The sequence below is a fragment of the Ambystoma mexicanum genome, chromosome 6p, assembly GCF_040938575.1.
Source record: "Ambystoma mexicanum isolate Mex_15411 chromosome 6p, UKY_AmexF1_1, whole genome shotgun sequence".
Taxonomy (NCBI): domain Eukaryota; kingdom Metazoa; phylum Chordata; class Amphibia; order Caudata; family Ambystomatidae; genus Ambystoma; species Ambystoma mexicanum.
The window spans coordinates 1516649714-1516676292 of NC_090935.1; the positions used below are offsets into that span (position 1 = coordinate 1516649714).

Consider the following 26579-nt stretch of genomic DNA (forward strand, 5'->3'; position numbering starts at 1 on the left):
ATTGCTTTCAGTGGTCAAGTAACAAAAACATTAAAACAGCATTTGTTGATATTTTGAGGCATGCTGTCATGGTGGGTGGCATGTGCATATTAACATCCAAAGAAAATAAGTAAACGGGTTATTTAAAAAAAATAAAAAGTTTATTGTTGAAACAAACATCGGGAATACCTAGCAATTAAAACAAATGGCCCTTCAAATTCCAACATTATTAAGAGACTCATCCCGTTCCACAGAGTAATCCTCAGGTTGAGGGGAATCACACCACAAATCTCAAATGATGAAATGTGACACTGATAAAAAAGAGGCATTCTAGTCAAATGAAATGATCACAATATGTCAATAATCTATAGATCTTTGGAAATGTAGCCCTCAGATATTGCTTGAATCACAAAATGTACGTGGGTAATTCAGGGGCCCTGTCTTCCAAAGGTTTCTGGACACAATTCAAAGCAGGAGTATGCCAAGCTGTCCAAGAAGTGCTTCGGGGCTGCTAAACTTTGCCACTTTTAAGAAGATTGCACCAGACCTTCTAAATGTGATATATATGTTGGAAAAGGAAGTTATTTTGCAGAAAACGACACTTATATGTACATACATTATTATAACATTAAATTATGCGACATAGACTTAATATATGTATTAATATTCATAAGTGCCCCTTTATAAAAGAGGCTGAGTATATTGAAAATTTCCCCCATATTAAGGAAAGCACATATGATTCTTCAAAGCTGTGATTAATATACTTTTGGATTTCGATGCAAAGTGTATTGGGAAGGCATAATGGTTCTTAAAGTGCCTTTTCAGCAATATGTTAACGTTGCTGTTGGCACTCTATTTGAAGGACTGCAGTAAGAATGTAACATAATGTAAACATGTGCTGCAATTAAACCTGGGAGTAATCTGTAGCACAATATAGTTCACAGAATAAATGAAGATCCAAAACAAAGGGTCAAAGCTAAGTTCTAGGCCATGTGGGCAGGAGTTGACTGCAATGATTATGCCAAAGTTTGCTTTTTACAGTTATTGAGCTAATATTATCACAGATGTGAAATGACAATAACATTTCTACTTGTGCAAATGTCAGACCCTTGGTGGTTATTGAACACACTGTAAATTACATTGTGATCCCAGCATTAACCTTCTTATGTTAATCAATAAGCACAGAATGTAATTGACCGTTATCAACATTAATGAGTGCTACATATCTATTGTCATTGTCATTGAGATCCGTCATCTAATTTCATACATGTGCTGCATATTCTGTTTTCAGATGCATAGCTCCACTTGTAAACGTATTCGTTTTGATTAAACTGGACCAAATGGTACAGTATGAAGTTGCCCATTCTCCCTGAAAGTAAAAGAAAGTAGAGCACCTTTCGAAGGCCAGACCCTCAAATGCAAAGTAGTGTTTTTAATTGCTTGGATACATTATAAGAGTGCAGGCTCCAGTGGAATCTGTCAAAGGTGTACAGCGATACATACAACCGTCCAGTGTTCATTGAATAATAGTGCCAGAGCTCCAGGGAGTCAGTCTTTTGGATTCAGCAGTCAGTCTTTTGGATTCAGCAGTCAGTCTTTTGGATTCAGCAGTCGGCCTTTATGGTTCAGATGATCTTGCTACAAGATGGTGTTCTCCGTGAAGTGTGCTGTTGCTCATTGCTTGGACAACTCGTTATCAAACAGATAAAGAAGATTTCCAGCTCCCAATGTGTTTGTTTTTACTCTCCTGTGCATTTACTTAAACAAGCTGACATGACTTGTATCTTTCCTTTTGTTTAAATACAGTATAACCAAACTGTTTTGTGATTTTACTATAACTTGCCCTTCAAGTTTTTTACTTTCACTATATTTTCTTCCCCAGCAAAGTGAATTAAACTCCTTCCTGTGGACAATAAAAAAAGACCCTCCATCTTACTTCTTTGGTACTATACATGTCCCTTACACACGGGTCTGGGACTTTATCCCAGAGAACTCCAAGAAGGCCTTTCAACAGAGTAATATTGTGTACTTTGAACTAGACCTGACCGATCCCTACACAATCTCAGCTCTGACCAGCTGCCAGATGTTGCCACACGGGGAGAACCTGCAGAGTGTGCTTCCTCGGGACATCTACCGAAGACTGAAGCGCCACCTTGAGTATGTCAAACTTATGATGCCCTCTTGGATGACACCAGACCAGCGGGGTAAGGGACTGTATGCAGACTACTTGTTTAATGCCATTGCTGGCAACTGGGAGAGGAAAAGGCCTGTGTGGGTCATGCTGATGGTGAACTCCTTGACTGAGGTGGATATAAAGTCACGTGGTGTGCCAGTTCTGGACCTCTATCTTGCTCAGGAGGCGGAGCGACTACGAAAGCGAACTGGGGCAGTGGAAAAAGTTGAAGAGCAGTGCCACCCTCTGAATGGACTGAACTTTTCCCAGGTAAGTGAACACATGTTAATGGTATTCTTTCAAATGCTGCCATTTTGTTCCTGTACCAGTTACTGAAGGACAAGCCCCTGAACGAGGTCTTATTGGTTGATATGTAAGGAGACCAATAAAAACTGTCAAATATTAAAAACAGAAATATCTGGAGGATGCACATTTTAACAACTTTCTGCGACTTCACGCTGGTGTTGAAATCGATATTCTTTGAAATTATACTGATAAATGCTGAAATTATACTCATTTAAACAATATCTACTCTGCGGGAAGAGCAATAATATCATCATTTATTATGTGCAAAATAATATCATACATGCATTGATAGAACTCCAGTGAAATGCATTTTAAGGGTAGAACTTAACGAGCAAACCTCTTGCAATGTACACATTATGGGGCAATCTAAAGTACCACAAGGTATTCATCCCAAATTGCATTGTGATGCAGAAAGGAATAACGCAATACTATGATTATTAGTCAAAGTCCCTACATTAATGGTAGTCCCATAACTTGCAATCGTTTCAAAACGCCTAAGACTGGAAGTGACAACAAAAACTGCAGCAGCTAAAAATAATACGCCGTGCAACTTTTATCCTCGTTTCTTTACTATACCTCTTCGAATTCCACTTCCCAAAAAATCCTCGTTATTCACTTTCATTAATCAATTGTGCAACAGCTAAGTGGTAACAAGAGTTTCATTGTATAAGAGACAACCCCAATCAGTGTCACCTATGTGTCTAGCAGATTGTTTTTTTTTGGAATGCTGGTTGCTAAATTGGACAACCAACCCTAGCCTGGTGGCAGTGGTCCCAAAGAGCTTAGGTGACTTGTGTGTCAAGCACAGTGAAAGACCATCAGATGTTTCCTTCAGGACAGTTCTTGGTTAGGGTCCCCACCGAGGTTCCCTCTAATCATTCTTCTCATTTGGATGCAATGAAGTGTTGCCTGTGCGGTTCATTTTTGTTTTGTGTAAAGCGCCCTGATGCCCTTGGGCTACCGGTGCTATAGAAGCAAACACATAACATAACATAACACATTCTTGGTTCTATGCACAAATCAATGACAAGGTAAGCATCAAAGAGAGCCTGGGGAATCTCCTATTCCAATAGTGCTTTTCGGGGGTTCCCAAACGCCCAACCAAAGAAATGTTCAGAAAGAATTGTGCTGAATTATACATTATATTAATGCACACGTGTCAAAAATGTAATAGGTTAGAAGCAATATGTTTTAGAGGAAATGTATTCACAGCAGCTCCTATACCTTGGGTTATGGCAACAGTAACTTCAGCATGAGTTAAGGCACCCACAGAATGTTGACATGCATTTACGGTAATTCAAATTGCTAGAAACAGTGCTATGTAGAAATGTCTATATACACATAAGCATCCGTTTTGTTCCACATCGCTCTGTGTTCACCTTCCCGTGTCCTCCTCTTAAGTCCCATGTGCCCCACTCTTGCTCGGCCTCTGTCCACCTCTTTCTGTAACCCATGCATCTCTGTGTTCACTCTGTCTCTGTGTGCTGCATATCTCTTTCCCTTACTTCTCTCACTCTCCATTTCTCTCGCTCTTGCTCTCCCCCTCTCACTCTCAGTTTCTGTGACTCTCCCCACTCCTCTCTATAACTATCTGTTGCAGCATCTCACTATGTCCTGTCCCCCAATGTATTTACTGTGTTTCTTTCTGTCACCTGTTTGACAAAATGACTTCTGCTCTGCAGGGGAATGAGGATAAGTAGTGGCTAAACCACCTGTTCAGCCCCACACTTCTGCGAACCAAAAGTGGTCCCAATCGTAAAAGGCAAAACAGGCATAGCCAAGAGATAAAGCTCCTTTGCCTTTTGTGATAACGTGGGCCGCGGGAGGGCTGTACTGGTTCAGGGGTGTGAATGTGAACGAGATGTGACCCAAATAGAAAGGTATAACGGCCCAAAATAAAGCAATGTACAATCAAGGCCCCAGAAAAATATATAAACATACCAATGTACAAACAACCAACCATTGACAACACTATAGAAAAACACCCCAAGAGAGAAAACAGAACATGCAAATATATAAAGATGCAGCACTCTGGGTATGATGAAGGTGTAACAAGGCAACAAGCAATCAGGGAGTTAAAAAAAATATGTTGTTCAGTGGAAAACAATGCCAATAATTACCTAACCAGTCTGTAAGGCCCCCAAATTGACCAGGAGGAAATTATGGCTCCATAGTTCCTTTCTGCTGTTCTTAGGCGGTTTGATTGTGTTGAGCCGGGTTTAGCGGTGTGCTGTGGTGTGGATCGAACAAGGTTCGGGTGTAGTGAGTCATACTGGTCAAGCACCAAACTGGCAGCTTGTTGGTTCACGGGTAATGCAGTTCAGATGGTTTATCAAGGTCAGGTCAGGAGTTGAGGTTGTTCATGATGTTGGTAGCCACTAGTTTGAGTCAGCAGGTCAAGTAGCGGTACATCAGTTTGATGTGGTGACCATGGTGCTCTGGAGCAGGTTTGACAAAGCTGTGGTTCAGGTTTGGTCTGCAAAAGCGAGCAGGTTGTTCGAGCTGAATGGGTGACAGGCTCCGGTGGGCACAATGCAGCGGCGAGCCAGTGTGACAGGTGCGATGCAGAGGTGGTTCGAGTTTCATGTAGTGCCAAAAGCAGCACCAGTGAGTGCCTCTGGTTTGAGTGCGGTGAACACAGTTCAAATTCTGTTTGACCAGTTTGATGCAGCAGAACTGGGGGGATTTGGCTGATCTGGTCCTCCAGTTGCTATGAGACCCGCTCCGAGGGTCTAGGACAGGATGAGTCATTTCAGGTTCCGCTCTCCCAGCCTAATGTGGATTGTTGCAGATTGGCAGGTCCTCCACAAGAGTCACATCCATTTTGCCCTGACAGTAGGTAGGGAGCAGAGCTTGCTTTTGCCTTGGACTGCTCCTTCTTCATCTCAGTGGTTGGGGGTTTTAGGAAGATCAACTCTCCCAAACGAGGTCCAAATAAATTCTTCCTCAGATGTTTGTCCAAGATTGAATCAAAGAAGGAGTGGGAGACTCCCTTTTTTAAGGCAAAAGTCCACATGTGATTGGACTAAAGCAAGCCTGCTGAAGGGGTCCAATCCCTACCCTTGAGACAAGTGGTATTTGCCTTCTGACATCATACCCAAAGTGCTCTGTGTTAGAGGAAGTGGAGGGGACAGGAGGGAAGAGAAAGATATCAAGAGAACATGAGATGTTGGAATCCTCCAACTAGGCCAAGCACCCTCTGCCTACACTTGACCCCCCTCCCTTGCCATTAGCATCAACAGCCCTTTTCGTATGCAGCACCTTGGTATGAGGCTAGTCATTGTGGGATAGGGGTGGCCTTTAATTCCTGTTTCCAATGCCAGCTCCTTTTGGGAGGCTAGACATCTGGAGTGAGGTGTTACCAGACCACACAAAGGATTAAAATGAAAGGCCCAGTCATTCAGAGTTCTGCCTGTCAGTTGGCATGAGTAGGATGTCAGACCAGAGTACACATAACCTTTCAACAGCTGGGCTGGGCTCACAGTGCTGAAACATGCATGATATGATATTGATGTGGCTGTAATATATATGTAATAAATATGAGCGATATTAGCCACCATATCTTGACCTCAGGTATGGCCTATATTTAAAGTTGATAACTGCCTCACAGATAGCAACTCCCATAAATATGTAGTTTGAGAACAGAAGTGGATATCTTAAATGCAGCCTCTGTGCTGAAGTGACTTGGTTTTCCAGTGAAGCTGTCAAGAGGGCATGTGTGACTTCTGAACCTGCTTTGTACCACTGCAGAGTAGGTGCTGCAAATCACAGTACTGATCCAGCAGGACATGGGTGTGCACTATGTTTTGGACATGGGGCTTGTGAAAGGGGCATTTGTTTAGAAGATCACCCTCCTTGAGAAGAAATTACACACATCATTTGATTATTTAATCAAAATAAAAAAGCCAGGGTTTCTACACCTTTATCAACCTGTTTCACTTCATCCCAATTGTGTGCCCTGTCCTTTTTTTCTTTGCCTCTTTTTTAACTTCTTTCTGTCGCTCACTGTACGTTCTGTCTTCCTGCCCACCATGTCTTCATGTGGTATCTCACTGTGCCCTCTCTCTCTTTCGATCCACCTTGCTTCTATTTCACCCTCTGCCCATCTAAGTAGCCCTTTCTCTTTGTATGGCACTGTCTCTCAAAGTGTGCTCAGTCTTTTTATCTGCTACCCCTTCCTCTGAGTCCCATGTGCCCCCATCCCTCTTAGTACTATTCTCTTTCTATAACGTTTTAAAGTTTCTCCTGATTGTGTACCACCGCCCACATCTTTCGCCTCCTCTCCTGCTCACCGCTTCCCCTTCCTCTTTGATCTTCTCTCTTCCTCACTTCTCTTCTACACCGGGTGGACTAGGCATAAGATCTTCCCAGACACCAATGGAAAAGTGGCCCACAATCGGAAATTGGAGTTTGTTACATTTTGCTATGCACTGTTTAAGCACAACAGAAAGGGAATGTTCTGGTAAAATTTGTTGAAATTGTGCATTTGAAAGCATATGTAGCATAAAACATTGGTTAAAAGTAGTGCTGTAATTAATCTAACCGACCCACTGTGGCCACAAAACCTGGACAACTCTGACCAGAAATTGGCCCACACTAGAACATTGGGATTACCTGTCAGGCATTGCCCTCTGCTCTGTAGGTCGACCCGCGCATGCTTCTACAGTCTTTGCTCAAGTTGGCAATGCAGAATGGAACTGAAGACGAGAAAGAGGAGAGGACATGAATCAAGGGTGCTAGCTTTCAAGAAAAAACATTGGCAATGCCAACAGTTTGTGCTATTATGTAGGCATGGGAAAGACCTGCCATAGTTGCATTAACTGGCCATTGATGGTAGCAGCTGCAAAATGTTGTGAGTACATGGGCACATAATAGCAGTGCCTGGCAAATGACTAATAGTTATACAGAAGCCAAAACATTTGGCTTTGCCACTGTTTGTTTTTAACAGGACTTCATTGAAGGACACTCATAGTGCTTCTAAATCAAGTGGCTGAGGACATTGTTATTACACCAGTAGGGTTGTTTGAGCTCCAATTAAGTCATGTCAGAAGAATGCTCAGAAGACTCCCAGCGGCGGGGAAAGGGTTTGGTGCCGGCAGCATTCTCCCATCACCTATCACCAGGATTACCTTCACCACACTTCCCTATGGATGAAAGCTTGGCTGGGTACCTGCACCGGTGAAGCCTGCGGCAGGGAAAGGGCACAGTTCTTGGCGCCGGAAGGTTTTTGGCGCTGAAGGTGTATCTGCAAGAAGGTTTACTCTTGATCTGCACCACACCGGCTTAGTTTGCCTTCCATCGACACAGTTCATCTTGGTGATTGCCTCCAGCTGAACTTGTATTCGGAACTGGCTATATTTATGTCTGTACTAGTCCGTTCTGAGCTCAGAGGTCTTTGGACACATGGAGTGGGGGGCGGAGAGGGGGAAATGGACTTTGGATGCCCCCCAAATCAGTCAGATGTTCACTGTATCTGTGAGATTTCCAGGCAAAGACTCGGTTTGTCCTCTTTGGATTTGAATTTGAATTTCAGGAATAAGCTTTTTCCCTCGTGGGGTTCTTTTTCTCTCCTATCTATTTGTCTACCTGCTGATATTTGGTCATTGTGAGCTGTATGGCTTGTGTATTATGTCTAAAAGATAGGCTGTTTCATTTTTGTCTCCGGGGATTGGAGGGGGTCAAAGAATAAGCTATAAGATGTTTCAGCCAATTGAATATGTAAATAGTTTGATTATGGAGATTAGGTGGTTACTGAACGATTTTGATAGGCCAGAAGTTATAATAGCCAGGTGGGATGATTGGAACCCCCATGCCTGTATTTTTAAGAAAAGGGGATTCGCTGCCTCCTTTGAGTTCCTGCAGCATTCAAGATAAGGATCCCCTCGCTCCTTTTGAAAAAGATATGAAATTGGAGTAAGAGGGCGGAAGAAATTATGCAATACCTGTTACTATGAGTTGGGGGTGGTGGGGCAGGGAACACTATGAATAACATTATTGAAGTTTATACACCAAGTGAGCTAAATGAGCTTGCTGAAAAAATTGGTTCCTTTGATGACCGTATCTGGAATTGAGGCGAGTAGGGGTAAAAGGGAGGACAGAGCACGCCCGGATGAGGTTTTTTTAGTAGATTCCCTCACCCCCCTGTCTAATAGATTCTCCACCTGGCACAAGCGAATGTACCAAATACAGACCTAAAAAACAGGCTAAAGCCTCCTGGTAAGAGGAAATGGGCAACTAAAATAAATAAAGGTCAGGCGGTATAAGCCGCTGAAACGCAGCGGCACAGCCCAACCCGCTGTTTGTGGTAATGGTACTTCTGCTGCTGTTTCTGCTGCGACTGCATTGGAAAAATCATCCTGCATTTTATCAACACAGTAGGAATCAAAATCCGATTACATTGGAGGAAACTAAAAAATTTGATTTCGAACAAAATTGAGAAATGTCTGCAAAATTTGGTTTATGAAATCAAACTTTTAAAGAGAGCATTGAAGCCCCGATTGCTAATGTTGGGGCCAGACACATTGCTGATTCCCCAAACCTTACTCAACCTGTGGGGCGTGAACGTGCACGCTCCAGGGAAGGAGGGCAGAGCATAAAATGTGCTATCCCCAAGGGTACAGAGCATGTACATCCAGAAAAGGACAATACAGGTATAGGTGACTGGGGTTACATCCATATGGGGAGGAGTGGTGATTGTGCAAAGGTATAGCTCTCTTTTTTACAATGCTTAATGTGCCGAGACTGAGCCTGGGAAGCTGGGGAAACCCAGACTCTTTAAAGAACAAATGTGCCCATTTGATCCGCCATGTCAAGGGCTGCCTCTCCATAATTAGAGAGGACAGTGTGACCTGTAAGTGGACTCACTTGCCCAACACTTGTGTATAGGCGCGTTACAAATGCCATATCATAACAGCCGCTAAAACTGTATTCAAGTTCTTTTGTGGATGGATGGTCTGTTAGCAATCGACATGCGAACATACCCACCCTTGGGCCCATTAACAACGATCAGATCTTACTCACCAGGCCAGCTCAAAATTGGGGGTAGCACAGGATTGGGGGCAGGTTTCCCCAATCAACCCAGAGTGCAGGGAGATACCCAGGGAATTAAAATAGGATCTGGTCCCAATTAGGTTAATGGCCTGGGAACAGAGGTTACAGTGCCAGTTGGGGATATGGGAGAAATAGACTGACTGAGGCAGGAAGCACCATGCATTGCAGAGTGTCCACGACCAGGTTAGTTTTGTGGATCATAGCGGAGATTGCAAAACATTTAGAGGATCCAGAGTGGAATGACTTTGTCAGGGGTTTCCATCTGGTTTTCCTTCAAGAAACCTTGTCCTATGTGGAGGTTAAACTAAAAGGGTACCAATCATTTCAGAACCCTGCCAGGAAAAGCCCTAAAGGGAGGCCAAGTGTAGGATTATTGATTTGGGCAGATGTTACCCTAAACTGGAAGAGTCTCGGTCGAACGGCTTGCCAGATCTTTCACGTTTAATAGCTTACACTCCTGGAGGCAATTGCATCTTGTTGTTAAATGTGTACAACTTTCCCACTCAGACTGATGGGCTGGCCGTGGTGGATAAGATACAGGATCTGGTTAGTTCTTGGGGGAATTTAGACTCACAAAAGACACATATATTGATAGCAGGGGATTTTAATCTCCACCTTGAACCCATTAGAGAGCTGGAGGCTCTATGGGAGGAGCAAGATATTGCTTGGGTAGCCCACCCTTGGTGGCTGTTAAATCTAAAAGGGTACACTGCCAAGCAATTGACACAACTCGTATTCTTTATAACTTACAATTTAGGCCTTGTAATGGCCGTTCCCCTAAAGAACAGCCAGTCCATCTGACCTACTCAGGGGCTATTATAGATCATACATTGGCAATGACCAAGTATTGGAGAAGGGTAAATGGCTTTGAAGAGTTGTATAACATTGCTAGTGATCATCACCCATTCATTATTTATTTTACCTTTGAAGGTAGTCAGCATCAGCCATTTGAGAATCTGCTGAGAGGAGGGGCTATTACTGTCTCGTGGCATGTCCATAAATCAATGAAATGGCCTGAAATCCTAGAGCAAGAAAAGAAACCAATAGTCTATGATATCATTCTGAACAACTCGACAGCGATCTGTAGTGAAGTAATCTATAATGATGGTGTTCTCACTGAGTTTGAAAAACTTATCGAAAATATTCTCCCACATTTTAACAGTGAAGCCCGGAAAATTAAAAGGAGAGTGCCAAAAAAGGTTGATTGGTATGACGCTGATTGCCAGGAGGCTAAGAAGCAGTTATGAGCATGCCTTGAAATGGGATGAATAGCGGACAAAGCACTTCTCTGCCAATGCCAATTTAAGTACAAAAACCTAATTACAGAAAAGAGGAAAGCTTATGTTAGGTCACTGTGGAGTCGCCTAATGCAAGTGTTCGAGGATGGTGATCCCACAGCTTTTTGGAAAATAATTTAGGGGTGTAAGTATATGGGGATGAGTTGCTCCAGTGTTGTTTCACCACTGATGCCAGGCGGGAGCATTATTCGGGTCTAAACGGTGGCCCAATAAGACAACCAGCTGATATACCATCTGGAGATAGTCTCTCCACAGAGGAGCCTATGAGGGAGGGCGACTTCCAGCTTATTGCTGAGGAAGCAGGTAATGCTTTGCACACTCGAAGAGCGGTAAGGCACCAAGTCCGGACAGGGTCCCGATAGACTTTTAAAAAGATGTACCGTGTGTATGGGGCCCTGTTTTATGTAAGCTTTTCAATGCAGTAATCAAGCTAACCACAGGCGCTTCCTCTCTGCATTCTCCTTCAATAGTATAAATGGTTTATAGTCATTCCATCAAATTCTTACCATCGACAGACCATTCCATCGAAAAAAATGCATCAAAAAAAATTGCATCGAATGCATTTTTTTAAATGGGGGTCCCCCCAATTCCTCGTTTTTTACCCTTAAAACCCCATTAAAATTAAACTAAAGCCTTTACCTTCAAAAAACATGTATTCAATGCTTTTTTTTCAATGCAATTTTTTTGCACACTAGGTGTTGTATAATCGATATAGTGGTGGAGGGAAATATCCTATAACATGTTCTCTTCTTTGACTATCTTGGAATCAGATTGCATGAGAGTGGTGTTTGGGCTGCCCAATTAGATAAGGCATGTGCAAATCTGGGGAAATACACGTGAACACCTAGAATCTCGCATGCAAGACATGGCAGGAGAACAATTCCCCCAGCATTAGAAGGGTATCGTAAGCAAGCAATCCCAGCTAGTTTATTTGGTGCTGAACTGTGGGGTTATGGAGACACACCACATCTAGAACGGGTGGAAAAAAGGCACTTGAAGCAACTCCTCCAGGTCCCACTAGGCGCCCGAGTGTATTGATGCATTTAGAGCTTGATGTATACCCGATGGTGGAACAAGCTGCTCTGAAACCAGTGTTTTACTGGATACGGTCGTGGTGCACTGAGGGACTTGGGAAATATCGAGATGCTATGAACCATGTCTTGGATCTAACGCGGAGCAAAAGATCCCATGGGTAGCCCATGTGACAAAACTATTGCACACCCTGAATGAATACGGGCTTTGGGAAGAGCCACAGACCATTGTTAGGGGTGTCAGATCTAGGTTTAAAGAAAAAGCAATTATTTTGGCAAGGAGGAAAATGGTTGAGGCTGCAAAAATGCTAACATTAGGCCCAGAGTATTTAGTATGTTAGGCAGACTTTGGACAAGAAGATTGCCTTGATTATTTGACCCCACCCTATGCCAGAGCCTTATTTATCAGCTTTAGGTTAGAGACATTTCAGACTGCATATGCCCCTTGTGTAGTTTAGGAGAGAAACGTACTGTGAACTTTTCTTTATCTGGGTACTGCTGAAACCCTTGAGACGTTGGTACTTGAAACCTTTGTGAAGGAGGGAGCGCGTTCGGTCTTTTGTGGATGCTCTAGAATTGTGCAAAAGCACTGCCAACCCTAATTCTGTGATGTGTGTAGCAGGCTATGTCCATCGGGCATGGCTACGCAGGCAACACCTGAACGGTCCCTAGAGTTACCTGTATGTGTGAATAATGATTTATCTGATTATAGGGTTGCGAGTATACTCTCCCTATTTTCATTGGTTTTAAAAGTAATCCCCCAAAATGTCAGGGAAATATGCTAAATGTGCTTTCACGGCACATTCGGCAAGAACAAAAATGCCAAATCCCATGCTACTGAATGGGAGTTGTGGGGGTGTGTCCCGCAGCCCATGTTCGGTATCATTGGTTCGGGTACTGCAGTGGTGTTCCCCGCTTCCAAAGGAAGGAGTGCAGTGAGGGGGAATAATAAAGTTTTTAAAAAAGTTTTTTAAAAGGGACCCTGAGACGGAAGTCCCTATCCACTTTAGGGTTAGGAGACAAACAACGCAGGGAGTTGGACGAGAGGAGGATCAGACGGGAGAGAAGGTAAGTAGGATCAAGCATAGGTAAGTAGGGAGCGGGGGTCACGGGTAGCGGGAAAACGGCACAGAGGGAGCCATGTGCTCACTGCACTGCTCGGTTTTTGCATTGAACATTTTCGGATTCGAAGAAACGGGCTGCGTAGTGACCACGTATAACCGGTTTTAAATAGTATGTAACACGTTTGTAATTAAGTGATGATTTTTTATGGCTTTTAATTGTCAAATAAAGTCGAATTGAATAGAATGGGGAAAAACACCGTCGGGCACTTTAAACACAAAGTTTGCTGCTAAAGCTTGATCAAGTTAGCTCAATGTGATCCCAGGAGGATGTGTTTTGGGCGTGGATGGACTGGGCGTTGGTGGGCATGGCCATAGGGATTATCATGGCTCTGGCAAGCCGATGAGTGGGTAAATAATCAAACAACACCTACAATGCTTGTGCCCCTCCTCTCATATGCAATTTGCCCCTAGCTGTACTCTAACGCAATTGTTTTGGCTTATGGGTGGCGCTAATAGCCAACTCTAGAAATACAGGGGGGCTTGTCTTCCTCCAGGCTGCAGACCTAGCAATCATGTACAGCCTGCCTAAACTCTGCTTCTTCTGTACACTTGGGATTTGCATCCCCAGCCATGCTGCGCCCCAGCCATGCTGCGCCCCAGCCATGCTGCGTGCCGCTTGCCAAATCGGGTTGAGCAGGTGCACATATGCGCTCCCCCTTAGAGGGATCATAAGTTACGGCGCTAGTAAAGAGCTAAATTGCCGAGTATGAACCAGCTGCTCAGGTGAATTGCTTTGAGGCAGTGTGCAAGAGCAAGCTGAATTTGGGGTATCGGATACCTTTACTTTAGAGACAAACATACCCTTGAACATTACACCACATGAATACCACCTGAAATAATCAACACAATGGGCCTCATTACGTGTTTGGAGGTAGCCGTGCCGATAAGGGCATGGCTAGCCCCAAACTCGGGTCTGGGTCCCCCAAAAGGGGACTTACCGGCCATTTCGACCTTGGAGAGCCCGGTAATTCCCTTTCGCGGGACACGGAGCCGGTACGTCCCCATTCCCATTTGAGCCCCCATAGGGCTCAATGGGAATGGGCGGATGGTAACAGCGGTACGGTTCATAACGGTACCGTTGCTACATCCTGTTCTGCTCGCGGGTGCCACTCTGCACGCCTGGTCTAACCAGGCGTGCAGATCGGCCCCTGCAAGCAATCTCGTAATGTTGCGGCATGGCAACAACGGCGCTGGTAGCATTACCGGCGCCGTTGTTGCCTTACCGCAACATTCGGAATGAGGCCCAATGTACGGCATTACCCTTATACAAATGCACAAATAACCTACTTAATTTACGTTTCCTAGTGGCAGAAAGAAAGCCTAAGGCTGCAAGCTTAGAAAATGTTTTGAAACTGTGAACCCCAAGATCAGTGCAGTAACTAGTGACAAATGTGGCAGGCGCTTGAGTGAGGGAACACACACAGGGCTCATCAGATGCTGCTCCAGTTATTAAACGGATACGAGCTTCAACACCAACATTGTAAAAAAACCAAAAAAACAGGTGGTTCTGAGATGACTAACCGCAGCATTTCGCGAAAGAGGGTTCATTTTATGTGTGTGTGCCAGAAAATGCGTACGGTTTAAAGTTGCTCAAAGGTGTTTCTCGCAAACCCATTCAAAGGCAATTTCTAGCGAAGGATTTCTTGCGATGGCTTGTAATTATAGTCAATTGGAAGTTGACAGGAAATGGCAGCGTAGGATAGCGTAAAGAATAACGCGGCTTCCTCTGATATCTGTGTGAGTCCTGCTTCCACAGGCTCCCGAGTCAGCAGCCCTGGCACGGACCTTACTCCTTCTGATGCGGATTCATTGAGCGCCATTACATTTAGCAATAATAACATGTTTGGCGACTTCTCCTAGAAGTGGAAGTTATCGCGCGTGAAGTGCTACATGAAAATGTTATATGATTATTATTCTTTTCACTGAGCAGGGAAACCTCGAGGTCTTTAACTTTAAGGAGGTGACTCTCATCCGGTTACATTGCACTGCTTGTTAGTTTCCGGGATTTACAGAGTTCCCTCATTGAGAGGTGGGACAGACATGGAGTAGCGCCATTGTCACAGGTTGTCTTTCGGGAACAGTGCCGCGCTGTCTCCGCAGTTGCGCATGCAGCGCCCTCTGAGTTGTCCTCTGAAGCTACCAGTTCACAGGTGGCTGTGGCTTCGCAAAGGTAGCTGCCCTCTGCAGAGGCAAGGGGGCACCATGTTCCCCCCTTTGAGTACCAAGTGGTAAGAGTGGTGAGGGGACCTCGAGCTGCAACAGCCTTCCCGGAGAGAGCCTTGTCCTCCGTCTGTTTCCCCTTCTCTACTTCCATTTCCTGCCTGAGACGGCAGACAATTACAACTGGAGAGTGTGGGATACATTTAGAAAGGGTTAAACAAAAAATGTGAAATATCCCTCACTGATGGTGTGTTTCAACCAATCGGTGCCAGCTCCATTGCAGTCCACACTCTTTCTGTCCATGTCTTGTGGTGGATGGTAACAACTACATGGAAACGTGATTATCAAATAGAGAAACACTTGTGTCCAGGCGCGTTATAAATGCCATATGACATCATGCCTAGACTATCTGCTAACTCTACTTTATGCATGTTCCCTGCTGGGCCTACCAATGCTTTTGCAGGTTGGCGTAGAGGGAATCTGAGTACGGATGCAAGCCATTGAAAATATAATCTGGCCCTGTGTCTTTTGTATTGAGTACCTGTGGAAGAACCCCGATGTGTAGCACTGATTATCTGTGGGCCGCGAGCTTTGCTTCACCACGAAAGCAAAATGGGGTGGTGCACATCTCTCAAATCTTGATCAATCGGCAGTCGCTTCACTGCAGGGAACCTTCAGATCGCTCCGCATTTGGCTTGGATGTGTCTGTCTGGTGCTCCTCCAGTGATGCTCTGGCAAACCTGCACATTGATAATGACCTTCTCTGACTCGGGCCGAGTACTTGTGGCATTGCCTGGTGCATCATCGACACACGACTGGAAACGCGGGCGATCTATGAAGTCACATCGGCAAGACAGTGCTCAGAGAAGGATTTCTGCTCCACTATTACAGTTAGAAGTGCTAGAGACAGCATGCATAATAGGCAAACGTAAGAAACCTTTTGGAAAAAATGTGCACCCGTTTGTTCACAATGTCCTTCTGAATTGTCTTAATCTTGTTAGACATGGTGTCCTGAATGGACGTTACCAACCCTTATTCTGGTTTAGCAATTCAACTGGTGGAAGAGGGCTTCTAACTCCTTAAGAATCTTATAAAGTTCCTTGGAGTCTGCCTTGGCATTGTTCATTCTCTGATCATAGAATCATTTGTTTGCCCCAATGATAGTCGGTTTATGTTCCTTTGCAAACACATGACTATCTGAGCCTTTTTTGTTCCGAGTTAGTTTGTCACCATAACTCACACGCTTTGTACTTGGCCACCTTGAGTTCTTGAATTTCCACTAAATACCAGTTTTTATTATTCATTTTCCTAACACACCACATTTTTACCGGAGCTACAATATTGACAGCATTCAGAAAGATGTTTGGATAAGCTTAAGCAAGCTCATTGGCTGAGACATAGTTGACTAAATTGTTAAGCGTGGCCTCGCAATGAGAGGCCATTAATGCAGCTGAGAGCCTGCGAGGATTCTCAAAGTGATGATAATCCTCTCTGCTTTTCATTTCCGATACTGAGAGGTACAGAAAAGATTGAAGTGAATCAACGTATGGTCTGACCACGGACCGGAGACCATGTCTAAGTTCTTGATAATGACATTGTGACTTGTAACCCAGTTCGGTGTTGTACCCTTGACATGAGTTGCTGCAGTGACATGATGCGAAAAAAGCCTAGATTAGCTAACACAGGTTCAACAATGGCTGCCATGGAATCCAAACTATCCAGAAGTCTGCGATTAAAATCATCAAGAACAATCACTTTCAATAGTGGTTTAAGAAGAGGCAACAGCATGTCATCAAATTGACCAAATTGTGGTGGCCGATATTTACGTATAAGGTCAATGGTGGTATTAGAATCTGACAGTAGCTTAGCACGCAAGAAACTACCGCCCATAGTGCCTGGGAGGAGGCCTGCCCTTTAATGAGATACAGCGCAGGTGAGGGCATCAGTTTCTCAAATAAAATACTATCAGAATGTGGCTGAGTCATAGCCACTGTAGCAGTGACCAAGACATTAGATTTAATTGCAGAGGGCGTAGTGACGCTAACATAGAAGATTCCGTAAGCAGGGTAAGAGGGCCATGCCACGATATCGATTCAGAATATCCACCGACCTGCTGGATGTAATGCATAGATCTGTGCCCAAGGACGACATACTTTAAAAACACGGGATTAAAGGCAGGATGGAAACCAAAGGCACTAACACACAATAACTAAGGCAAACAAGGACGAACTTACTTGAGGAGAACTGCTATCTGACCGGCACCCTTCTGGGACCCAGACGCAAAACACCACAAACCGGCCTGAAAGGAAATTAAATAGCGCAACTGCTGCTGGATCTGTAGTTCCTCAAAAAAGCAGAACTACAAAGATAAAGCAGTTCACTGAGAAAAGTTGCCAAGAGCCCACAAGTGCAACCCTTAGTAGATACGGACACACAGATGTAATCAAAGTCACGAAATCTCAACAGTGCTTAAGAGCACAAATCCTATGCACTCTACACAAGTGATTGAAAAGCATAAGTGTGCAGGCTCTCGAACAAAGACAGGCAATATATTTTTAATGAATCAAACCAGAGGCCCTCACTCTCTACCATCCCACCCAATGTCCCACTCAAGCCACTGAGCTACAGAGTAAACCTGGATGCATCCCAAGCCACGTAACCGCGAGACAAACATTATCTTTAATTTGTTGGTGTCCTTTCTGATGTGCCCCTGACTGAAAGATGGATGTTCAGAGAAGATGAGCAACTTTCCTCAACTCCCAGTCTCATTGTGGGTCTGCGGTCAGGGTTGAGTGTGTCAGTGTAAGTGTAAGTATGCAGTGCTGCCCATGGCCTGGGTGGGTAAAAGTGTTAACGTTTTTAAAATAATTGCAATGAAACAGCAAGAGCTTGGCACCGTTCACCCAGGCATCCTCGCGTGCTCACACATTTTCCTTCCAGGATCTGGAGTCTGGAAGGGTGGAGCAGCCTTCCAGCAAATCAGTGGCAAGTGGACAAAAGCTTGTCACGCGGGCAGGGTATGCTGGCCTGAGAGAGTCAGCAAAGTAAAATGTGGCAGGGGGTGCCAGCGTGTGCGCAACTGCAACCCAAGAAAGGGCCTTTAGCCCTGCAACTTATCTGGTATTTGGTAAGTGATGGAAAATGCGACCGTTTTTCCATTCATGGGCATTGAAAAGGCGATCTTCTTTCTCGCATAGTTCAGTTATAGGGCTGAACAGATCCACTAGCTTACCCGATTTACTCTCTTTGGTGGAAAATATCCAGGGTATATACGCCCGCCGCCGATAATTCATAGCTAAATTGACTAGACTATGCACTTCCTCACATAAGAATGAACTGAAAATGTGTTGTACATCTCTGGTGCTAACATTTAAGAGATGTGACCAGAAAACAGTGAGGATAAGGGCCACATATTGGAGGGGGAATTTGTACCAACAAGACGGCAAACTCGTTAATTTAAAGCAGCTGATATTACGAAAAATAATCAGGAAGACAAAAGGTAATATAGTTCTATGCTGGCACCTACGATCCGGACCGCAAGACCTCCGCCCACGTGTAATGTAGGGTGTAAGTGGTTATGTTATCTCTTTTGACACAGGCAACCCATGTTTGCTCTCACTCTTCCATGGATGTTTCTCTCACAGTACTTTGTCTCGTTTGCCATATTGGAGCACCAAGACACCAAGACCATGTGGACCTGATTTACAAAGACGTGCTGCAATGTGCAATTCCCATTAAAAGAAGGCTTAGTAAATCAGGCCCTATGTGACTGAAATTGCAAGGAGAATGGACACAGCGCCTACGTTTGTACAACCACAATGCTCTGCTCATAAAAAAGCAGGGGGGAGGGGGGTGGTGCAGTTGGCCCAGTGATGGAAGTTCATAAAGCGCAAGCAAAAGCAGCCGCACTTCATGGTGCAGACATTTGGGGTTTCTCTAGGGGCAAGACTCCCAGCACAATTGAAAACAAGGTTGTAAAAAGTGTTTTGCTTTTGCCCCAAGGTGTCTTGACAGCCCTGATCCGTATGGAATGCAATTTGTGCCCTCTGGATGAGGAGTTTGCCATGATACCTGTCTCCTATTGTTTTAGAATTTGGGGGATCCCAGCATTGGGCACATTTCGTGATGCTCTTGTGCAGGTGATGAATTTGGAAGGGGCAGGGGGCGGGGTCCCTCCTGTGGTTCTGCTAGCTCTGGATCTCGCATGCCGTTGGCTGAACCCAGGCATGATCACTGAATCTATAAAACTCGAGATGAAAAAGGCCTTGGCACTATTGAAGGCCAACAGCATGAAAGGAACTTGTTTGTCTCTGTCTCTGGGTTTGGATTACTTGGTTTTTGAACAGAGCCCTGGGTACGAACCCTATTTAGATTTAATTGCTCCAAACTATGCCCGGGCCTGGTACATAGAATTCAGAGTGGGATACTTGAGGGCACAGGAACACACAAATAAACGGGAAAATCCAAATGGGAGCAATTGCCAATTATGTGGTGCAATTTAAGAAGATATTCCGCACTTTTTGTTTATGTGTGAAGGGTTGAAAGACCTAAGGAACCATTGCTTGCACTGCATGGCATTCGCACTTTAAGCGATGCCAACCAATTTATCAGAACAGCTGATGACCTGGTAGTGGTTTACTTTGTGGCCAAGTATATCCACCCAGCTGGGTTTATTGCTAGCACTCTAGATCCAGGCTCTTGATATTCTTCACTGTTCCTCCTGTCTACCTTCCGAGGTGTCTACTCGATGATTATGCTTTGATATTTGTCGATGCAAAATAATGGAGGATTTTTTAACTACTGGCTATGGAGAATTGCAAACACTGCTTTTCATTGCTGAGTGTTCATGAGCCAGCGGAGCAATGCATTATACAACATGATATGTGTCTACCCAGGACAATGGCTAATTATGTAGAAATGGGAAGATGAGTCTTAATTGTTGTATTTTTGGATTAAGGGGACAATGATTTTTATGTATTTTATTGTTTGTGATATATTTCTCCTGATGACTCAATAGTTGAATAAAGGATTATCAATCAATCATAAAATAAAAAATGGCCTTGCTGCTGTAGCAAACAAGGAACAGCAGACCAATGTGGCAAGCACTTGGGCCTGAGAGTGTGTGTCCTTTGCTGGAGAATAAGGCCCTCGTGTATGAGACTGCCCAGTAAAGATAACCGATCCCAAACACAGTCTGTCTGTGAAACAAATGTAAAGCTGGACAAGCCGATATAATGAGCAAATCAGAGGAATGCGCCTCCTCCGTGGGCTGCGAATGAATGCGAACAAGCAAGGTCACGTGCATATCAGTACATGCAAGTACAGCACTTTTCCCCCTCTACCCTTCCCCTTGCACTTTTCCCAGTCCCCTCTACCCTTGCACTTGCGCGATCTGAATGACACCTGGCCTAGTAGGATCGTTGTCTGTCTCCCCTTGTTCCCCCCCCCTGCCTCGTCGCGCCTTGAAACTTTTGTGTATAGGCGCGTTACAAATGCCATATCATATCATATCATATCATATCATGATTTCTGATGCCAGATTTCATTTGCACCCTGGCTACTGCCACCACTTCTCCGCACACATTCATTTATTTTACTTAGGCTGTTTACTGAGTTGGGGGGGGAGCTGCTTTGGGGTGCTAGGGAGAAGTGGGGCGTAGAGGAGGAGGAGGTGTAGGGAGGGAGGAATATGAAACATCAAAGAGAGTTATGGATGGCCCAAAAGTGGCTTTGGTTGTGCGAGTGTTAAATGGGTTATTTGCCAGCAGGGAAAAGCGAGCTTCCTGTGGCTCTTTGTACAACTCTTAATTGCATCAAGTGCTCAAGGGGCATCATTGCTAAAGCATGTTGAGGGGCCCACGCGATCTGAATGACACCTGGCCTAGTAGGATCGTTGTCTGTCTCCCCTTGTTCCCCCCCTGCCTCGTCGCGCCTTGAAACTCTTGTGTATAGGCGCGTTACAAATGCCATATTGTAAGAGGATTCAATTCAGCACTACAGCCAAGTTAACGCCTAGTCTAGAATACTGAATGAAAACCCTTATTGATATATCTTTAGGTCCAGTTCATGCGTTCTGGATGACTACCCCCATATAACACCCCTCTCTTGGAATCCCCCTGACCCCACTGAGCCAAGAAGTAATTCTGTTTTGCAAGTTTAAAAGGTTTATTTGATAAATTAAAATATATATCACACTTTTTAATAAATTAATAATTGAATATCACACTTAATCTGATATGGTAAATATTAACAACGGAGAATCTGGCACTAGCACACTTCTTTAATCACTAATGAGTTGACATGAAATGGATAAGGTAGCACACTGGTAAATAGGAACAAAAGTATAATGTGGTAGAGGATGCTTTATGTAGGCTCAGGTGGATGCAATATTCAATGAATGCAGTACAGAAGATACGCAATATGATTTCAACCAAACAATGTAATCACTTTTCTCTGGCTACTCCCCTCCCCCCCTTGATGCAAGGCAAGGAAATGGAAGGAAAACACACAGTTCTCAGAAATGCAATCAACTGTAATTCAGTTCAATCCAGCAAGCTTAAACAGAAGTTTGAAAACACAGGCAAATGCTTTGATAGGTGCTAGCAATGAATGAGAAATATGCTGGAAACGCTCTTAATTCCCTTTTAGAGGTTCAGGATGAGTGGTATCTAGTTAATATTAGTCCAGGCTCACACTAGCAATGATGCAGGGATAGTTAGCAGGTTAAACGAATTTCTGGCAAATGAAATCAGGCAGCAGCAGTTTTTTTTACATGTGAAGAAATTGCAAATCGCGGCAAAATTCGCGGATGCGCCGAGCGCTATTACAAAGGAACCGCAAGGACTATCTCTACCGTTTTGGGGTCCTAGGAAAGCCTGGGATCTCAGCTTCAAAATGAAAGTTATTGCAAGTCTCTAGCCCAAACGGTTGCAGAGATATGAGTAATTTAGTAAAGGTCGTTTTTGGTTTTGTAAATTTTAAACGCACACTTTTTCAAAATGACAAATTTTACTAGAAATGACAGGTGACAGCTAGGAGGCAGTTCTACTTAGGTTAAATAGATTGAATTATATTATTTTAACTAAGAGATTGGTTCTGCACAGTTTTCTAGGTACTCACACTATATTCTTGAGTGAAATGGGCCTCGCCATGGATCTGGTCAGGGTTTTAAACTGGACTCTGGTCTGGTCTGGTCTGGCCTCTGCACTTCACAGTGATCTGGGTCAGCTCTCTCTGCTGGTCTGGGTCTCTCTGGGTACAGCACTGCTTTCTCTCTGGTCTGGATAGATTGAAGTCTCTAGTTTGGCTCTCTGGAGGTTGATGGAGGTAAGTATGGATTTTTCCGGCAGGGCTTCCAGCGGCAGATGGATTTTGAAGGTCCCTATCTGTCCTGTCTGTCTGCTTTTATGTGTTTAGAATGTGGGTGTGTTCTAGCATCACTGACCCTACCTCTCTCTCAGCTTCTAATTGGTCAAACTTCCATTTCTTACTTGATTGGGGGAATGAAATGAAGTGTCATCATGATGAGGTCTGTTTATGATACAGAGAACCCACCCCTGTCAACTTTACACACAATCTATATCTGACCTAAAAACATATTTGCACAGGTACACATTTGTTTAAAATTACATATACATGGTGTGGCTGAATTTAGCCATGTCTCTGTCCAAATGTGCTTTTCCTAGGAGCTTGCATTCAAAAACGGCCACTTCTAGCACTTTTTCATGTGCTGCACAACATTGGATCTTCATTAAATTTTATACAACTGTTCCTCACATATCTACCCATCTACCAATGCATTTTCGTTTGTCTAGCTGAAACAGGGAGTCTGTAATATTAATAAACAATGGGGTTTTGCCCCAGAACATCACACAAATTCGAGTTTAGTCTTGAATTAAAGGTACATTTTTTAAATTAAAGCTCTCAAAGTTATACATTTCTGTCATTTGATTACAAAGAGTTATCAGTGTTTTTGTAAAATATATATTTTACTTCCAATTCAATCCTCAGAGTGTTGAGGTCCGCCTCCAAGACTTGGGTGGGTCAGTCCTCTGGGCAGGCAGGGCTTTGTTGACATTAAACAGACAAAATTAACATCTTCCTTTCAGAGGAAAGGGTCCTTTGTGTGGTCTCTGGGAAGCTCCCAGCCAGTCTGCCTTCTATCAATCAAGAGGTCATGTGAGATTCTAACTCCTGGTGTGAAGCTCTTGAGGTGATAGGGTTTCCCAGGCTTCAGGCCTCTGGGAACAGCATGTGGCTAATTTTTAATTAAAATGCAGCCTTTGAAGTCAGCTAAGTCAAATCCCTTTGTACAGCAACTGCACTCAGTTCTCCAGTCAGAGTTTAGACCGCTAGTGCCGCCTAGAGGATTTTGTTGGCACTGCATGCAACTTTGGGATTTTCTTGGATTAATGCATTCTAAACAGGAATGGTTCTTACATGGTAGTAAATCCTTGCTTAACATTGTTTTGATGGGGCTCCTTACAGTAAGATGGTTATGTGGAACCCCACAAAAAGGGTTGAATCTTTAGTCGTCCAATAAGTCACGATTTCAGCAACTTTTTGACATCAGTAAAAGTGGATTTTGTCAACAAAGACCTTTCTTTACACTGGTGGGTGGCAAGTTAGGTAACCATTTTGGTGTGCGCACAACTGCGCAGCTGTCCTGGATTCTGGGATGAAATGATGGGCGGCGACAGCTTAATCCCCATATTTACCCCGTCTAATGATTCCACATGGGTCAAAACAATGGTTTCAGACTACTGTGCGGGTAGTCCAATGGTGGTTTTAGGCAGCGTCCTTCTGTGCCCATAACATCGGCAAAAATGGGTGGCAGCCTATTCTTCCTGCATTTCCCGGTGCATTTTCTGGGAAGCTCTGGTCATCATGATGTTTTCATGTCAGTACTGCACAGTTTTGAGGTAGGGCTAGGATGCATGGGTAAATACATCCCACAAGCCCCCCTCTTGCGATGGCCATCCTATTTCACGAATGGGACTCGCAAGATCTGGGATGTTTCCTCATCTTCTTCCAATAGATGGCATAGTTCAGCATCTTTTCCTCCATCCGGTACTGATCGATCGGTTCTCCTCGCCGGTCCTGATGGGAATATTGGGCGGTACCCCGAGCCCGTTGCGTCTCAGCTCCCGGTCTCCGGATCGTCCTCCTTGGCCCGTCTCAAGGTTTTCTTTCTCCTAGGACGACAAAGGAAGAGCGGCAATACCTACTCATAGACGTTTTTCCACCACTGTTGAGATGGTGGGACAGCATATGCATTTCATCATGACAAAACATTACATTCTTATTTTGATAAAGAAAACAGTATAACTAAGAGACAGTTTCATGCAAATCACAATATTTTAGAGACTAGATGTGGTATGTTTTATGGTTGGAACTGAATTAGTCTGAGACAGTACCCGCTAGGATTCCAGAGGATTCCTCCAGTTGTTGCAGAGTGTGCCTGGGATGGCAACATTTCAACTGGTTTATGTGGACCCACTTGTCTTCCCCCTCTGCCAAAGGACCTTTGGGGATGTGGATTTTGTAGGCCACAGGGGAGATCTTATCGACGATCTCAAAGGGTCCCTTCCATGTAGGCAAAAATTTGCGCTGCTTGGCCTGGTTCCTTTGGAAGTTGTATAGATAGACCCGGTCTCCCACCTGATATTCCTTCCTGGAAGTTTTCAGGTCATAATGGGTCTTCATGCTATCAGCCGATCTTTCTAGATTCCGCTGAGCATAAGCAAAAGCATGTTGGAGGTGTTTCCTTAAATTCTCTACATACTCATGGGTAGTGGAGGCATTTATCAGTGTCTGCTCTTGGGTCCTGTAGAGCAAATGCTGAGGAAGCACCATCTTGCGCCCAGTCATCAACTCAAATGGTGACATTTTGGTTGCAGATGAAGGGGTAGATCTGATAGCCATTAGGACCAGAGGTAATCGGATATCCCAACTTGGCCCAGAATCTGCCACAAACTTCTTTAATATGCTCACAATTGTCCGGTTATATCTCTCTACTGCCCCAGAAGAAGCTGGTCTATAAGCAATATGCAGCTTTCTCTTGACTCCCAGTATCTCCCACATCTTTGTCATTACTTCACTGGTGAAGTGGCTACCTCTGTCTGACTCAATCCTTTGAGGTAGACCAAAACGGGAAAAGATGTGGTTAATCATCAAGGCAGCTGCAGTTTCTGCCTTGCAGTTTGGGGCTGGGAGACATTCCACCCACTTGGTAAACAAGCATGTCACAGTCAACATGTACTTATTCCCCCTAGCCGAGCGAATCACAGGGCCTACAAAGTCGATTTGTAAATCTGACCATGGCAGTGTCATTCCCCTCTTTTGTAAAGGCGCCCGGTGTGTGAGGGATGTCGGCTGAAATTGTGCACACACAAGACAACCCTTCAAATATTGGTTGAGGTCCTGGCCCATGTGTGGCCAGTATGCAACCTCTCTTAAGATTTCCAATGTTGTGTGAAACCCCCTATGACCGGCGGTGGCCGCATCATGGGCGTGACTTAACATCAGGCTTCGGAATGAGGTAGGAACCACCCACTGATCGTGGCCAGCTTTGGATTTCCTTACCAGCAAACCGTCTTGGATTCGGAACATTTTTGGACATTTCATCAACACTCTTAGGTCCTCTTTCCCAAGGTAATCGGTATCCGTCAGGGGAAAGTTCTCAGGGTCCTCAAGGTGCTGGTAAAATTTACCAATTATTGGATCCCCCTTCTGAGCTGTAATCAAATCAGCATCAGGGGTCTCCTTACTCCATTGTGCAATTGAGAGGTCGTTGTGAGCATTTGTCTGGGACCTAGTGATAGCGGTGACCTGGATTTCCCCCAACAGGGACTCAATCTCAATTAGATCCCCTTGGATGGCCCCGGTTTTGGCCAGCTGATCAGCTAAGTCATTTCCAGTTTTGTCTGGTCCCTCTACTTTGGAATGACCCTTGATCTTCTTCCAATAGATGGTCATCCCATTCGAGGTGACCAGATCATCAATGTTTTGGATCAACTTCCCATGTTTCAAGGGTTTGTTGTTAGCACATACCATGCCTCTGGTCTTCCAATTAACCAGGTGCTCCACGAACCCGTTCCGTACATAATCCGAATCTGTGATTATGACCAGTTCGTGGAGTTGATGCTGGACAGCAGTGAGGATGGCCTGATGCACAGCCATCAATTCTGCCACCTGACTACTTCGGGGACCAATTTTGTATCCAGCGGAGGGTTCTGGGGACTCATTCACCCATGCATTCCCTACGCCGGCCACCAGTTCTTTCTCCCCGTTGTTGTCGACATGGTAAGAGCATCCATCCACATACACAGTGGGCATTCCCTCACACTTGTCTTCTTCAAAGACTTTGTGGGGGGAATTAAGGTATGCCTCCATGTTGTCCTTTATTTTTAGACTTTCGTCCTCGAGACAGTTTTCTCTGGCACAATCATGCAAGTCA

General features: G+C 44.4%; 1 protein-coding gene across 2 annotated transcripts in view; it reads left to right on the forward strand.

Annotated features, from left to right (window-relative positions):
• LOC138510595 (metalloprotease TIKI1-like) overlaps positions 1–26579 on the forward strand; it is a 367802-nt gene that overhangs the window by 70392 nt on the left and 270831 nt on the right. For both annotated transcript variants that reach the window (XM_069626362.1, XM_069626361.1), the window contains exon 2: positions 1862–2422. In XM_069626362.1, the coding sequence (XP_069482463.1) occupies positions 1862–2422 (561 nt within the window). The remainder of the gene's footprint in view (positions 1–1861; positions 2423–26579) is intronic.